Here is an 18,686-nt window from a genome sequence, read left to right on the forward strand (position 1 = left end):
GAATTATGCACGTCAGCCGCTTTCATTCATAAAAAACTCTGTGCTGTCGTCATGACAGCGATACACAAAACAACGTCCCTCAGGGCTTTAGCTCAAAACAAAAATGTGCAGATTTGGAGAAATATTGATAGATTCACATAGATTTACATCATATTTCTATAGACAGGAATAATATTTATTGAATTTATACCCAAATGCGTCGATGTAATCATTATGAGCGTTTGGTACTCTGATACTGTGTTTTCAATTCATACCAATAGCCTGAGGGCGCTACATGCACAATAATAGTCCATATATAGAACATGAAGAAGAGCCATGATCATGTGACATTCAGGACATCACTGATACACACAAAGCTACAGAGATCGCGCTGTAACATGCAGATAAAGATGTTTTGAAGACAATAAACATGATTGCAATGATATTTGAGTTACCTGTGTTTTTCAAGCCATGCCAGGTATTTTCATAATAATAGATTATATTTATAATGTAATGCTAATCTATATAGACTTTCATTGTGCAGAATACCATACAATAGTATATTTTCTGTCTGATTTTTTTATCTGAAGCCAAATTAGATCACAGAAGATTATTTAAAATACTCGACTTGCGTTATAAAGTAAGTTTGGAGCACAAACATGGTTTTAATCTCATAAATTGTCGTGTATTGATGGTGTGCTAAGCTAACATGCTAGCTAGCCCTAGGTGCATCTGCCACTAGCAGTTAGACTTTTATGATTTTTTGAATGCTTACTGAAATGTTTCTTTATTCAAGAAATGCATTTGAAAGTTTAAAATGTGAGGTGAACTTTGAGAAAAGAAATTAGGGACTGAAACCCTATGAATAGCCTGTGAATCGCCAGTCGTTAGTAACTATAATGCAGACAAAAGAAATGCATATTTAGATAACCAGGCTGGAGAGGTGTGAATGCAGGGTTCTCAAGTTTTATCAAAATCTTGGAGTGAGATCACATGCGGTTGGGGGAGGAGCCCTAATGGAGCCCCGCCCCCACCTGTCCCCGCCCCCCAATTTTACCCCTTGTTCATAATTAACCAGCACAAATTAAAAATAACAATTGGTAAATCTGATAAATGACAGAGCAATTAATCACATCAAATATACTCTTTAATGTTATATTTCAAAATTACAACTAAGTTACAAAAATTACAAAAATATAACAAATTGCTCCAAACAGTTTGGAAAAACAAATATTTTTGCATTTTGAATGTGTCTAGTCGAAATGGTATAATGATTTATTGTGTGGTGGGACATTGAGAACAAATGACATATTATTAAGGTATGTTAGTGTGTTTGTGTTCCCTTAGTTTCAGATAATGTAAGCTAGCCAAGCTGAGCCAAAGCTTCTGGCCTGGTTGCAAAGTAGTTGTAGAGTTTTTGACTGCATCAATAATAATGTATACTATGGGCTATATATGAAATGTTCCAGCCTTAAAAATGTTAGACGAGCTTTCGTCCAACTTACCTTCTCCATCACGACGTGTGTTCGCGCGATGTTGTTGGTTACCTAGTAACGAACGTACGGTGGCCGAGAATGTTCCGTCAACTTCCGTGTGTTCGCGCATCTATGTTGCCTAGTAACGAACGCAATCTGGCCGAGATACGTGCTGGCGGCAGGAAACTTCACTTTGTGTGCCCGCGCCTCATATACAACGTTATATATAAAGCTTGTAGGACAACTTGGTTGGCATTGCCTTTTCAGCGTGAGAAATACACGGTGTGGCGTGTGAGCGTGTGAACTGGTTGAATTGCGTGTGTCTCACGGCCAATGCGTGAGACTTGAGAACCCTGTGTGAATGTGTGCATGGGGAGACTGAGACTGAATGGGGATCGTTTGCACCACAAAACAATAAAGACTATACTGGATAAGTGGTTAGAGAATGACAATAAACATCAGTAGCATTTTAGCGTCAAATCAAAATAAAGTCATTTGACATGGTCTTGAAAAACATTTAACTAAATACAGAGTTTTGGACTTATTATCTTCAGATTTTACACATAAATTTTTTAGACATGTGGCTTTAGCTGTAGTGCATTTCTAGATTGCTACAGTGCCAACTTCAATTTTATTTTCATGAGGATGTTTCATAAAAAATTATTTCTAATAACTTTACAAAACTTTGAAGCTATTTATAAAAAAATTCATTATGACAAAAATTAATTCTACATTTACAATAAACTGCCAGGTGTCAGCTTTCAAATGAGATCATACTTGTGCTTTTAGAACAAAGGGTTCATGAACTGTATCTGTTTCAGTTTGGGTATGTCATTTCTGGGGATTTTTCAAAAGTGGGGTTGCAGCTTAACAGGTTTACCACATTAGGGTGCTGAATATGTCAACAACCATTTCTGGGATATTTTGGCTTAATTTTTCTACAGTGGAAGGAAGTGGTGACACATCGTCAATCTTTTATTACAGTCTATGGTTTATAGATTTATGTTATTATATGGCAAAATATATGTGTACCATGTATAGGCTATACTGTATTCTGGGGTTATGTAGGCTAGTTGCTTTTTGTAGTTCTCTTTCATCATCTCGTTTCGAGATCCACCTATGGGAAGGGCATCCATACCTGACCTCTGCAGAAGCATCCAATTGCACCAAGTCTGGCTAGACAGACAGAAGCGTGCAGCCAATGCCAGGTAAGGCCACACCCCTTACCTAGGCATATAACTTCTCCGCACACTGCTATTCCTCAGTTGACATTTGCTTCTCGCGATCTCTGCACTGACACAGTTCGGTTGGATTAACGTTACGCTGCTCACTTTCGAGTCTTCAGGAGGAGATATCGCCAGATCAGCCTCCGCCAGACGTGAGTGACAGTCGTTTCTTCAGCCTATCCTCTGTGTTTTTTGCATCCAGAGCCGCCCGCGCTCTCGCTGTCCTTCACCTGCTCCTCCTTACATGGCTGCCCGCCACGGATTTTTCCGAGTTCTTCACCGCTGGCCCACCCATGGCTATGTGACCGTCTAAACCGCCGCTTCTCCGGGGAACAGCCCATCACGACGAGCCTGCCCGGCCGCGTGTGGTGCTCTCATAGCCGCTAAGGACCCTCTCGTTCTGCGCGGTCTGCTTGGGCTTTACACGCTCAAGAAGCTTAGGAGAACCCGGAGAATTGCGGTCATTGTAATTGCTGTCCATGTAACGTTAGCTTTTACTAAGCCGGCTTTTAGTTGCATGACCCAGGGCGCCGTGCTCGGTGCTACGTGTTGAGGCTTTCAATTTATGCCTTCCTAGGAAGGCGGCCCCGAACGCAAGCGGCCTGCCTGTTGTTCGACCGTTGGGAGTATCGAGCCCGCTTTCACGGGCCACGAGCCCTCCGGATTCTCTCCCTGTCCCGGAACCCCTGTCCAAAAGACACAGGGTCTCCCGCGGACGGTCGGTTAATCTTGTCTCGTGGCTGCCCAGCCCGTGTGTTTAGTGGACGCTGTCGTGAGGAAAAGTACATAAGCAGTGTTACCACACCACATGCACTTGGTTCCCCTCACCCAGTTATTAAAGGCTTCTGCCCCAGTGTTTTCCCAACACAAAACACACATTACTAAACACATTTAACAAACGAATCAGATGAATTCGTGCAGATTTATATATCTGCCAACATAGAGAGGAAATCTCTCTGATCCCATGCATGTCGCCCTGAGTCTGTCCACAAGAGGGCGCCATTGCCTCACAAATCAACCAGCTGGGCTCACAGAGCTCAGTTGCGGCTGCCCAGCCCGTGTTTTTAGTGGACGTTGTGCGTGGAAGGCTTCGGCCCCTGTGTTCCCCAACACAAAACACACACATTACTAAACAACACATTTAACAAACGAATCAAATGAATTTGTGCTGATTTATATATCTGCCAACATAGAGAGCAAATATCTCTGATCCCAGGCATGTCGCCTTGAGTCTGTCCACAAGAGGGCGCCATTGCCTCACAAATCAACCAGCTGGGCTCACACAGCTCAGTTGTGGCTGCCCAGCGCGTGTTTTTAGTGGACGTTGTGTGTGGAAGGCTTCGGCCCCTGTGTTCCCCAACACAAAACACACACAACTAAATAACACTTTAAAACAAACAATGGGACAATTAAATAAATCCGTTACAGAGAGAGTATCTTTCTCCACGGATTTTATTTTTCTGCCTGCACTTGAGACTGCCCAGTTCATGTGTTCAGGAGATGTGTGTTTCCCCCCACATAAAAATCAGGGGGCACTTTGTGAGGGAAAGTTTAGCACAGTGGACACCACACTATGTTCCCCTCACTCTGTCAATAAGGCTTTCGGCGCCAGTGTTTGCCCAACACAAAACACACAAAGTCACGAATCAAATGAATACATTTTGGAGAGAAGACCTCTCTCCGCAGAGAAAACTTCTCACTGCAGAGAGAGGAAATCCTTCCGAACCCCTGCATGTCGCCTCTAGTGTGCCCACTAGATGGCGCATTTGCATCACAAATTATCCAGCTGGGCCCATACAGCCCCGCTCCGGCCCGAGCGGGGGCGCTCGCGAGTCACGAAGCAGCTTGGCAAGCCGTTTCAGCGCCCGAGTGGGTTTCGCATACTGTAACCCAGGGTTACAGACTGCAGTTTGCAATAAAACCTCCGCATTTTAACGGCGTTCTCTCTTCTCACACAGAAGAAAATGCCTCACACATTCTGAAAGAGGAAATTTCCTCCCTCCTAAACATGGGAGCGATTCAGATGGTGCCACCCAATCTGATAAACCATGGTTTTTATTCCTGGTATTTCCATTATCCAAAAGGCGTGGCGCCCCCCACTCTATATTGGACCTTCGAGTGTTGAACAAACATTTGAGGAAATACAATTTCAGAATGTGACACAAGGCTCTCTCGCCCGTGCCATAAAGCAGAACGACATCAGTCGATCTGAAAGATGCTTTCTTTCACATAAGCATCTACCCTCCACACAGGAAATATCTTCGTTTCGCCTACCAAGGCATTTGTTACGAATTCACAGTTCTTCCGTTCGGGCGCAATTTGAGTCCCCGAACTTTCTGTCTGTGTGCGGAGGCGGGCGTGGGCGTGGGCGTGGCGTGGGCGTGGCGGGCCCCTGGGACTAGCAGGGCTAAGAATTCGTACTTACATAGACGATCATAGCCAAATCGAAGGAGAAGGTGTCGCTGGTCACCGGCCGGGTGCTCACGCACATCACATCCCTCGGGTTCAAGGTGAATGCGAGCAAAAGAAATCTGACTCCCAGTCAGAATGTCATTTTCCTGGGCTTGGAATTGAACTCAGTCTCCGTGCGAGCGCGTCTCTCAAGAGCGCGTTCGCTCGCTGATGGACTGTCTGTCTCAGTTCAGAGAAGGGGCGAGAGTACAATATCGCACATGCTTCAGGCTGCAGGGTCTCATGGCTTCATCTATCCAAGTTGTGCCAATGGATCTCCTGAGAATGAGAGCGTTCACGAAATGGGTTTTGTCACTACATTTCACCCCGATTCGCGATCTCTGCCGCTCGGTAATGGTGACGTGTGCCTGCTCGGCGGCCCTGCGCCATTGGGAGAGCGAGAACTTTTACGCACGGGGAACCCCCCTCGGGACGGTTACGATGCGGAAAGTTGTGATGACAGATGCGTCCTTAACAGGCTGGGGAACCATCCAGGAAGGCAGAATGCTGAACGGTCTGTGGCTGAGCAGACTACGTTCAGCGCAAATTAACTATTTAGAGCTTTTATCATTTGGAAAGCTCTAAATCATATTCTGCCTCGCCTGCAGGGACATCCTGTTCTAGTACGGTACAATAATACCACGGCAGTGGCTTACATCAACCGTCAGGCCAGCATGTGCTCGTCGAAACTCCACGCTCTAGCTTACAGGTTTTTGATGTGGAGCAGACGGGTTTTTCTGTCATTACGCGTGACTCATGTTCCGGGCGCCGGATCTGCTATCGAGGGGAAACCCAATCTACGAGGATTGGTGTCTTCACCCGTAGATAGTGAAGATGTTATGGATGAGATTTGGACAGGCAGCCATAGATCTTTTTGCCTTGCGAGAAAACCACCATTTTCCTATGTTCTTCTCGCTAAAGGACATGGACGCGCCCCTCGGGGCAGACGCACTGGCCCACCCATGGCCCAAAGTACTGCTGTATGCTTTTCCTCCCCTGTGCCTGATAATTTTCACACTGGCCAGTAGGGGTGGGAATCACCAGAGGCACCGCAATACGATATTATCCCGATACTTAGGTCACGATACGATATTATTGCGATTTTAAACATATTGCGATATTCTGCAATATATTGCAATTTATTACCTTTTTCCAACTTCAGATTATGTCCGCAAAGGAAAACTGTCAACATCTGTTTGTTCATGTCACATCAATTTTAATAATCTCCGTTAATAATCTGTTACACAGAACTTTATTATATTAAATATTAATCAAAAATGATTCACACCTTCACAAAATCCAAACATTCAGTGTAAGAGTAAAACAATGACATAACATTATTTATAGTAAGTTTATTTGATTCACATCTTATTTAGAGTTTTGACCTCGACAACCCAACTGCATTTACCGAAAACAGTCTAAACTAAAAGATTGTTTTGGTTGAATCGGTTCAAAGGAGTAGGCTAGTTCGCGAATCGGACATGTCATTAGCGGACTTGTACAACGCGTGTGATTATCCCGGCAGTCAGGACATCGCACACAATTTGTCAACACAGAAAACATTTCATCATTGGATTTTGTTTTGTTTATTGAAAGTGTTTTTCATGTCAGCTGAATGTGCGGAACGCTTTTCAGAGAAGATAAGGCAACGTAAAAGTTTTTCTTCTTTTTTTTTGCACAACACCCAGCAGTAACGTTAATTCAGGGAAAAAATACCCGAATGCTGCACGTGAAACTTCGGTCTTCCGATCTTTTACCATCCTGTCAATTCTCAATTTATTTTGATTAATGTGCGCGAGGGAGCGAGAGAGAGCAAGACAGTTTGAAGACGGCGAGGGTGCGCGCGCGACCGGGGCTCTCTTTCTCTGCTCGTTCTTTCAGTAATATCAGAGCCCGTCTACGTTCTCGCATTATCGCAAGCGCAGCAGTCATGTACATCACTCACCGATCAAATAAGGCTTTGGCGAGACAAAAAATTGCTTGTGAGAGAGACGCGTAAGTGACAGAGAGACGGAGGGAGAGCAGGGAAAGGAAATGCAGCTGAAAGAATATGCTGCTTGTTTTAAATTGCGTAAAAAATTTTTTTTATAACGAAACGCAATATGTGGCCGGTGTTGATTCTGTGGTGCATCGCCACGAATTAGTCTCTCAATTCCAAGAACGCAGAGAACGGACTTGTGTTCTCGTGGAGACCGGTCTTGCCAAGCTTCCTTGGAAGAACGAACTCGGAACCGGCCGCAATGACTTCTGGGACACCAGGCGAGTACTAGCTCAAGTCTGCATTCGATGCATCCTCGGTATCAAGAACACATCCGGGTTCTTTCATGCGTCCTCTGTACTTGCGTTCTTGAGAATTGGGTTTGAACTTCGACGGTAAAACGAGAACACAAGGACGCAAGATCGCTGAAGAACGCATATTGAGAAACACCCTATGTGTGGGAAACACTGCACTGAGTTCATTTCTGATTTCTTTCTCTGATGCTGCCATGTTTATTTTATCTACGTCCTCTGCACGCTAACAGTCAACCCGACAGTCACCCCGCTGACCTCACCAGAAAACAAACAACACCATCTAGAGGACTGAATGAGCAATTGATTTTTAGCATTCTACTACCAAAGTTAAATTCTCATGTGTAATTTAAATAATAAAAGATCGATACTTGGCGCCCGTGTATCGATACAGTATTGCCACAGAAAATATCGCGATACTATGCAGTATCGATTTTTTCCCCCACCCCTACTGGCCAGTGTGAGAGAGCACGGCCTGTCTCTCATTCTGATAGCACCCAGGTGGCCCAAAGCCCCGTGGCTGGCAGAGATAATCCCTCTGTTATACGCCGAGCCATGGCGCCCCCCCCCCCCCCCCCCTCGCACGGACATACTGTCCTAAGCCAAAGGGGAGATTTACCACCCCCATCCGGACAGGGTGGCTCTCTGGGCCTGGCCCGTGAGAGGACGAACCTAAATGCACTGGGGCTTCCGCTGCGTGTAATCGCCACTACTCAGAATGCCAGGGCCGTTTCCACGCGATCCCTATATGGCTGTAAGTGGCAAGTGTTCAATGGGTGGTGTGATGGGCGTGGTCTCACATCTTATCAGTGCTCGGTGCCTGATATTTTGGGTTTCATGCAAGACCTCATGGAAAGAGGCAGGTCCTTTTCCACCATTAAGGTCTACCTGGCTGCGATTTCAGCCTGTCATGTGGGTTTTGAGGGCTCCACCGTCACACCCTCTAACCCGCAGTTTTATGAAGGGTGCATGCCGCTCTTTGCCGGTCATCAGGAGATCTGTTCCAGAGTTGGACCTCTCCATGATGTATGTTTTGAGCCTCTGGGGAGTATTTCCCTTAAGCTGCTGTCCCTCAAGACAGCTTTTCTCTCGGCCGTGGCATCTGCTAAACGGGTCAGTGAGCTACATGCACTCTCGGTTCACCCCTCGTGTGCCAAGTTCTCCCTAAATGGAGATAGGGTTTCCCTTAAGCCTAACCCAGCCTTCATGCCGAAATGCTTCCCTGCGTTCACTTCGGAGGTTTTGGAGCTATCCACTGGAATGCTCTCTGCTTCCCTCCGTTCTCTGCAAGCATATATGACCAGGACCAGTGCTTTCCGCAAGAGCTCTTTGTTTCAAGGGCACCCCCCGCACAAGGGGAGTCCCATTTCAAAGCAATGCCTCTCACATTGGCTTGTGGACGCTATACTATGGCTTATGAAGCAAAGGGAGTGCAGCCCCCAGGGGGCATCAGAGCTCATTCCACAAGGGGCTTAGCCGCCTCTTGGGCTTTGTTCAGGGGAGTGCCACTACAGGACATCTGCTCCGCTGCCAGCTGGGCCTCTCCTCATACCTTTGAGCGTTACTACAGGTTGGATGTCACCAGAACCTCGGTGGCACACTCGGTCCTAGGGGTAGGGTCCTCTTAGCCCTTTCCCACAGCCCCGTTGGGTTAACCAACGAGGAGTGAATAGGCCGGCTGGCCATGTTCATTCCTGTCACCAAGCATTTGCATTCCATCTTGGGTTTAGCTATGTGCATTGGTGGTGCGGGGGCCATTATCATGTATGGGTCTCATGTAGGGATGGGTACCGAAACCCGGTATTAAACGGGCCCCGGTGCTGAATTTTGAAATACCGCTGGATCGATAAGCTCGGACGTTATCGGTTCTGCTGTCGGTACAGGAGAAATTAAGAAAGTGCTATTGCTATTAAGAAATGATTATCTTGCTAATTTAATCTCGCCAGCCACTTCTATAGGCTATATAATAATATTTAACCATTTGACTGTGATGCATTTTTGCTAAAGAGAGAGAGAGAGAGAGAGAGAGAGAGAGAGAGAGAGAGAGAGAGAGAGAGAGATCTTTAACGCGGAGCGACGGCGCGCACATCACAACAGCCCTGCTTAATGAGTGACGATGAGGACAGAACTAAACATTCAAACGGTTAGGCTACACTTTAGATCTTTGATATTAAACTAATTTTATTTTAGATTTAGATTGTGGCTTCCAATGATTATAAAAAAGATATTTGAGGTATAACCATTAAAAACTAAAGCCGCAGTCTAAACTAAAGTCTGTTTAGCGCAACTTCCCCTCACAGCGGTGCGCTGTCATTTCTCCCTAAAACCCAAACGTAATGTCAGAATCTGCACGATCGGTGATTGTTGTAAAATGTGGTCTATACTGTTGCTAAACTGCGGGACGCGTTTGATAACAAAAGGCAAGTACCAAAATTGAGCAAGAGACGCTGTTTCAAATGCGGCGCGCGCTCCGAAACACACCGCAACGAGACAAGCAACGTATATTTTGGGCTTTGTGCGGATCTAAACGATCAAATATACACAAAAACATATCAAAATGGCCGTCTTGGAGATTCACTTAAACAGTTTATTCACTTAAATACAGTTTATGTCTTAAATGGGCGTAAATAGTTGGGAGAAAATATGAGGCGTAATAATGATTAGATCTGCATTTGGTCTTAAAGAGGCAGCAGTCTAATAATTCTGCTGACGATTGCTCCATTAATGTGAATCAAACAACAAAAGGCAAAGAGAAAATCAGTCGCAGCTCTTGAATGAATAATTTTGGCTTTCATAAGCTTTAATCTATCTATGATAAACTATGCAGTGTTATTTTAAATCTGACTTTATTAGATGTCTTTTTAGCCCATATTACTCTTGAACAGTAATGTCAGACATTACTGAAATTAAAGCACTGGGTATATAATTTGTATATTTGTTTTATTGTATACTTTTTTTTTGTTTGACCATGTGTTTGTACTTTGTTTTTGGTGTCCTATGTCTTAATATAAATATATAAAACACAAAAGCCTGCACCCTTCTGCATAACACAGCCTACATGTTTTATTTGTTTTGTTAAAGCATTGCTTTTTCTTTTGCTATAGATATTTATTTTACATTTCAAAATATAAAGCAATATTAATTATGTTCTAAATATTTTTTTTCCTTTTTTTAATATAACAAAAAGAACCGATAAGAATACCGTTAAAGTACCGGATCGATAAGGAGTATCGGTAAGAGTAGTAATACCGTTAAAACCTTAACGATACCCATCCCTAGTCTCATGCATGTTTCATGCCCTGCTTGTCCACAGCAGTTTAGTGTGGCGTCACCTTTGCAGGGTCATGTTTGTGGGACGTGTCAGGCACCGCCTTACTGAGGTGACCGTCCTTCTCTGGCCTTCAGAACCTCACTGTGAGTGTATTGGGCAATCGGGGAGCTGTCCATGTCTCTCCCATAGGTGGATCTCGACACGAGATGATGAAAGAGAACAATAGGTTACTGTTGTAACCCCGGTTCTCTGAAACATCGAGTGGAGAGATCCACCAGCGTTGCCCCGCTTGCCGCACGAGAAGCGAATATACTTACTGAGGAATAGCAGCGCACGGAGAAGTTATATGCCTAGGTAAGGGGTGTGGTCTTACCTGGCATTGGCTGCGCGCTTCTGTCTGTCTAGCCAGACTTGGTGCAATTGGATGCTTCTGCAGAGGTCAGGTACGGATGCCCTTCCCATAGGTGGATCTCTCCACTCGATGTTTCAGAGAACCGGGGTTACGACAGTAACCTATTGTTATTGATTGTATTACTTTTGTTAAATTATAAAAAAAATATAATATAATAATTGTTCGCATTACAACGTCTGGGATCACTCTCAACAAAAAAAGTTGTTCCCTTGGATATTTAATTCAGAAACTGTCTGTGAAGTTGATTGTGACCTGCAAAACAAATGCAAGCTAATGATTCATTCAAGACATCAATATATTCCTGAATGTGAACATGTTCGGATAAAAAACATGATGCAGAAGCATTTCTAAAACTTTTTTAACATTTAAAGCAAATGCAATGAACAAAAAAAAAAGTTATTTTGACTTGTTAAGCAAGCTTAAATTACTGTATGAAATTGTGAATAATATTTTCCAGGCTTTATTATTAGAATCTTTACTGAAATTATTTGTAAATGGGTCAATGACATATAAGGAATTTCAACAGGCCAATTTTAAAATATGAAAATTAACAATATATATTGCAATTGTTCAATCATTAAGAATGTTGTGTACATATAAATTCAAATAAAAAATTTAAATTAAGTGATTTTAGTGTTTTTTCATCTAGATGAATTGTCCATAGGCTTAAAAAATGTCATGTGGGGCGACCGTGATTTATCTTAAAATTAATTAATTTCCTTAACATAAATGTATTTATTTACATGTTCTCAGTAATTAAAGTGTTTAAAAACAGAGTATTTGAATTTCTTTTGAGTTTTTGTATATAATGATCTCATATTTTTGTTCTGCAATTTCAGTCGCCTTCTAAAATGCAGTTAACAGACTTATTTTTCCTGTAAATCGCATAAAACTGATAGAAATGTTTTCAAAATATAATTTACTAAAGCATACTGTATCAGTGATTCATATTTCAGCCACAGAAATAAGATATTTTATTTAAATTTAATGCAGTGATAGCTTTTATTGGTCGCACAACATGATAAGTGGTCGCTCCAAATGACTAAAAAATCTATTTAAAGAGATCAATGAACAATACATTTTATATATAAAAAAAAAATATTTAAACCAGATTTCATACAAATTTCACAGAATTTTCCTGAACATAAACATTTTAAAAAAATCACTTCACAAACACAAGTGCACCATTTAATTTAACTTGACTTAGAATTTCTTTCTAACAAATAATAATGTTATAGATATAAATTATTTCATAAAAGTATTGTATACAGGTAACATTTGGGGTCAATAGTTTTTTAAAGTAATTAATACTTTATTAATCAAGGACACATTCAGTGTCACATTCAGGCGCAGGCTATAATGTATAATGTATAAGATTCTATTTCAAATAAATGCTGTTCTTTTGAACTTTATATTCATCAAATAATCCTGACATATAAAATGTATCACAGTTTCCAAAAAAATATGAACATTGATAATAATCAGAAATGTTTCTTGAGCAGCAAATCATTAGTGACCCTGGATCACAAAACCAGTCACAAGTCGCACAGGGTATTTGTGGCAATAGCCAACAATACATTGTATGGGTCAAAATGATCGATTTTTCTTTTATTCCAAAAAATCATTAGGATATTAAATAAAGATCATGTTTTACATTTTGTAAATGTCCTTCCATAAATTTATAAACATTTATTTTTTGAGTGAATATAGCAATATTGCAAACATAAATGGACAACTTTAAAGGCGATTTTCTCAATGTTTCGATTTTGTAGCACCCTCAGATTCCAGATTTTCAGTTGTATCGGCCAAATATTGTTCTATCTTAACAAATCATACATCAATGGAAAGCTTATTTATTCAGCTTTCATATGATGTATAAATCTCAATTTAAAAAAATTACCCATGTGACATTGACCCACTGGGTTTTGTGGTCTAGGGTTACATATTAGAATTATTTCTGAAAGATCATGTGACACTGAAAACTGGAGTAACGATGCTGAAAATTCAGCTTTGATCATAGGAATAAAATACAGTTTACTATATATTCACATAGAAAACATATTTTAAACTGTAATATTTCACTCTTCTTCTATGAAGGTACTCTGCTCTTGCTGCAGGGTTAGAATTTTTTCGCTTAGCAGTGGCATCTCGTAAAATAGATTAAAATAGTTTTAAATAAATAAATAGGCAATAATAAATACACTACTAATAAATGCATTATTACTAAACTGAAATCACATGCTCTATTTTTTTTTTGCAATTTTTCTCATATTGTACAAAGAGTAAACACAAACTGTCTGAAATCTATAAAAAATATCCCAAATTGCATAAAAATCTATTCCAAACGATACTAAAGTAAAGTACTTTTTTTATATAAACCGTCAATTGAATATAAAAGCATAAAACTGCCAATCTAGGACATATCTATCATGGAAAACAGTCTGCAGTGGTCGCACCACATGATATTTGGTCGCACCACATGATATTTTCAAATTCAATCATAATTTACAGGCACAGAATTGGCCACCTTAACAAAACAAGCTAGTTTGCCAAAAAAGTCACTATGAAATTTATAATAAAAATATATATTTGTAGAAATAACTTTAACATAATTTTTTTTTGAGGTCACACCACATGACATCCAAATGTGGCAACTACATACCAACCATTACAAAGGTTTATTTTTTTCCAATTTGAGAGAATTACAAACCTGCCTGCTGCTTCCATGGGTCCTTGGTAAATTGCTTTATGATGTAACTTACTGTGTTTGAATAGTTTCAACATATAAGTCCCAAAATGGTAGTTCCTTGATGGTCGCACCACATGATATTTCATAAAATGGACATCATCGGACAAAGTTTGTTTGTATATTATGATGGAAATATAAATACAAATGCTTTGAATTTTTTTAAAGGATTACAAAACATTTTGGAAATCATGCCAAATAGTGAAGAAAATAAATTTGAATAAATTCAGAGTAATTTCAAAGACGTTTTCAAAACAGAAGTTAGATATTAAACATATTTACAACACAGTTTCTACAACATTCAAAATCAATCACCATTGTTAAATTAGATATTTGTTGAATGAACACAGCAGATTAGGTTGAAACCTGTATTTTTTGTTTTGAATTTCTACTAAATTTCATTCTTTTTGTTGTGTCACCTTGCTTCGTTTGAACATTTCTTTAATGGATTGCATGACCTCCTCTGTCTTTAGAGTGTATATAATGGGATTCAGCATAGGTGGCATTGTCTGTGTCAAGGAATTGTTAATTAACCGAGTGTTTGAATTTACAGGTATTGTTAATACTGCAATATTATTGCTTACAATTGGGATATAACCAATTGCCACCAACATGAGATGTGAGGTGCAGGATTGTATGGCTTTGATTCGATCAGCACCATGACCAATCCTAAGCAAAGCCAGAGCAATGCAGAAATATGAAATGATGATCAATAACAGCGGTGTGCAAATCAGGAGAAAAAAGCTCATTTTTACCATCATAATATTTATAGAATTATCATTACAAGCTAGACTATAGACAAGGCCATGATCACAAAAATAACTATCTATCACATTAGATCCACAAAAAGAGAGTCTATCCAACAAACCTACATATACATAAAAATATGTCACAGAAAAAATCCACATAACACCTATGATCAAAACATGGCTGTTTCAGTTACAATAGCATGATACCGTAGAGGAAAACAAATAGCAAACAGTCTGTCATAAGCCAAGACAAGTAGTGTCAAAGACTGCAGATTCATGAAATGATACACAAAAAACATATTTGCCAAACACGCTTCATATGAAATGACATGGTGGTCAAACAAAAATGTGTCAATGACTTTTGGAATCAAAGCCGAGCTTCCACACAGATCAGAAAGGGCCAGATGGAATACAGCAATGTATTTGGCTGTGTGAAGTCTGCGTGCCAAATAAATGATACACATGGTAAATGAATTCCCTAAAACAGTCACAACATACACCAAAGACAAGAACACATAGTAGTATTTCACATGTGGAACATTAGAAAAGCCTTTGATGAAAAATGTTGCAGGACGAACAAAGGTGACATTAGCAGAGGAGTTTGACTGAATGGAGCTCATGATGGCTGTTGTCTGGCTTTTTATGTCACCTGTGATTAAGAACTGTAATGGAAATGCACATTATAAGAGAGAATATTGAAATAAAATGTTAATTTCCAGTCAAAGTGCATTTAAAATGTTTGGATGTTCTTTGATATAACCCTATTGAACCTATATGTCATTCTAGTATAAGGATAAGAGAGAAAAGAGAAGAAACATGGTTCATACTCTACCTTCTACTAAGCTGCCAGAATCTCATTATTATTCCAGCTATCAGACACATTTATAACAGATCATTGGCTTGAGCTTGGGACTTTAGTTGATTTTCCCTATAAACTTGAGAAAGAAGGGGCAGGAGTGAAGCAACAGTGCCACTGTCCAGAAAGCTCCTCTTTTTTAATTTACTTCCAATTAATTCCCCAATAAATCCCACACAAACCAAACTTCTTATTACAGAACGTCTCATTGCAAAGCATTTCTTGATTCAGTCTGTCCTATGTCCAAAATGGGACGGGAACCGCCATCTTGGTCAGTGCCTGGACAGTAGCCTAGTACGCTGCCTTATAACATGATCTAGGCCAAAATACTTTTAAAAAAGGCAACTCACTGCTCGAAGGCTGAGCTACTGGACCTATTTGAACAACTTGGGTGAATGACAGCAAAGCGGCAGCAGTAGCAGCAGTGGCAGAAGTTTGAACAAGAATAGAGTTCAACATAAGCTACTATCAGTGGAGTCTACGTTTTTTAAGCAGTTTTAATTTGATAAACATGACACAATATAACATGACAACGACATGAAAAGAGTGTTCACTGTTATAATAAACTGATTTGAGAGCTTTAGAGGAACTAAAGGTGTTCGAATAAACATGAAACACACGTGATCGTTGTCATGCGGTGAATCCAGCCAATCGTGGAACAGCTGTGTCGTCATCAGCCCACGTGCAGCCCAGTGCAGCCGCTTTTGAGAACCTGCGCTGGCTGAGTTCTCCGGCTACTCTCAAATTGCTCTTGCGGTACTTTGATGGCATACGTCACAGTCACGTGGCGTCGGCGCTGTATCAAGTCGGACAAAATTTCTAACCAGCATGCACTGCTTTAAGTCAGCCGCCGATCGGTCTGCGCAGAGCTGCATGAAGTCGAACAAGCCTTCAACCTACCCATCTCCACCCCCTGATCCCTAAACCTACCCATCTCCACCCCTTTAATCCCTAAAACCCACCCCTAAACCTACCAATCTCCACCCCTTATATCTGGATCCAACTCCACCCCCTGGATCTCGTGTACTGCATTGAGGTGCTACTGTGTTTACACAGTAAAACAAACATATATTTTCAAATATAATCCAAATCTAGAGAGTAAAAGTAACACCAAACAATGTTGCAGTTAGTGAAATAAAGTAGATTCACTCTACAAGTGATGATTAAGCATTAGACACCTGAGGTTAAAAAGCAGAGGTTAAAAAGCAGAATCACTGAAGATGAGAGGAAAAAACAGAAGAGATGAGCAGAAACTTTTTACCAGTTTACCAATAACATTGATTAATAATGTAATCATAACTAAAACAATTAAAATTTTCAGTTCTACTTTCAGCAGAGCAAAACAAAGTTATAATATTATAATTCAATAAATCATATATTTGAACCTTATATTGTTTTTTACATTGATTTTTACATCATTAATGTGTTAAATATAGAAATATGCAAGCAAAAACAATGATTTCCCCCATAACACTGCTTGCATATACTCACACTCAACCCTGCAAGACCACGCTGGTGAACCAGCTTCACCAGCTCTGTTTTGCCTGAGAACAGCATGAATATGCTGGTCCACCAGCTATACCAGCACTATACCAGCATAAACCAGCCTGGACTAGCACTAACCAGCATAAACCAGTCCTGACCAGCATGTGTCGTCACATCCGCAGACAGCGCGCGAAAAATCCGACCCGACAGAAAATAGGAACAATAGGATACAGGCTTATAGGTGCACCCACTGTGAGCTGACAAGGTGTCAGTATGCTCATCAGGAGATGTTTGAGTCATACATGGTCAAATAAAAAGGCTATTGTTACGTCTATTTTGGGGGAAAAGTTGCATATAGGCCCTTTAAGAAATTAAATATTGATGAAATATGTAAATGTAACAAATTAGAAAAAATAAATAATTTGATCAGTTCAGATAGCTCCGCCCTCCGTTGGTTGCATCATGACTAGCGTGGGTTAGAGAAGAGTGAGAGTCACTTGTCACAGAGAAATCGGGAAAAGGCTGCTGGAGCAGTGATGCACGTCAATTGCAGTTGAAAAGTTGATAAAGGATTAAATGAGAAGTCGAGCTGATTCATCCGACGAAAACCGTTTGAACAGATTCATCTGAGATTATTTCTAATCAATAGCACTTTATTCTTGTGAACGAGGAGTTCTGAGTTTGAACTGTTTCTGCCATAAATGGGGAGTGCTCAACATTGGTGGAAACTGGTGGGCCAACCTGGTTTTTCCTGAACTTGGAAAACATTTTGTTTCATCAAAGTGGTAGGACCACACGTACACTCACCTAAAGGATTATTAGGAACACCTGTTCAATTTCTCATTAATGCAATTATCTAATCAACCAATCACATGGCAGTTGCTTCAATGCATTTAGGTGTGTGGTCCTGGTCAAGACAATCTCCTGAACTCCAAACTGAATGTCAGAATGGGAAAGAAAGGTGATTTAAGCAATTTTGAGCGTGGCATGCATGGTTGTTGGTGCCAGACGGGCCGGTCTGAGTATTTCACAATCTGCCCAGTTACTGGGATTTTCACGCACAACCATTTCTAGGGTTTACTAAGAATGGTGTGAAAAGGGAAAAACATCCAGTATGCGGCAGTCCTGTGGGCGAAAATGCCTTGTTGATGCTAGAGGTCAGAGGAGAATGGGCTGACTGATTTAAGCTGATAGAAGAGCAACTTTGACTGAAATAACCACTCGTTACAACCGAGGTATGCAGCAAAGCATTTGTGAAGCCACAACACGCACAACCTTGAGGCGGATGGGCTATAACAGCAGAAGACCTCACCGGGTACCACTCATCTCCACTACAAATAGGAAAAAGAGGCTACGATTTGCACGAGCTCACCAAAATTGGACAGTTGAAGACTGGAAAAATGTTGCCTGGTCTGATGAGTCTCGATTTCTGTTGAGACATTCAGATGGTAGAGTCAGAATTTGGCGTAAACAGAATGAGAACATGGATCCATCATGCCTTGTTACCATTGTGCAGGCTGGTGGTGGTGGTGTAATGGTGTTGGGGATGTTTTCTTGGCACACTTTAGGCCCCTTAGTGCCAATTGGGCATCGTTTAAATGCCACGGCCTACCTGAGCATTGTTTCTGACCATGTCCATCCCTTTATGACCACCATGTACCCATCCTCTGATGGCTACTTCCAGCAGGATAATGCACCATGACATGTCACAAAGCTCGAATCATTTCAAATTGGTTTCTTGAACATG

At 41.1% G+C, this 18,686-nt stretch overlaps 1 protein-coding gene across 1 annotated transcript in view; it reads right to left on the reverse strand.

Annotated features, from left to right (window-relative positions):
- Positions 1-15,218, reverse strand: part of LOC308683441 (olfactory receptor 51E2-like) — a gene marked incomplete at both ends in the record, with an annotated part of 29,276 nt that extends 14,058 nt beyond the window's left edge. The window contains one exon of the mRNA XM_081353913.1: positions 14,928-15,218. Coding sequence (XP_081210039.1) covers positions 14,928-15,218 — 291 coding nt within the window. The remainder of the gene's footprint in view (positions 1-14,927) is intronic.
- Positions 15,219-18,686: the final 3,468 nt, after the last annotated feature.

This window comes from Scardinius erythrophthalmus (genome assembly GCF_964197995.2).
Source record: "Scardinius erythrophthalmus genome assembly, chromosome: 23".
Classification (NCBI taxonomy): domain Eukaryota; kingdom Metazoa; phylum Chordata; class Actinopteri; order Cypriniformes; family Leuciscidae; genus Scardinius; species Scardinius erythrophthalmus.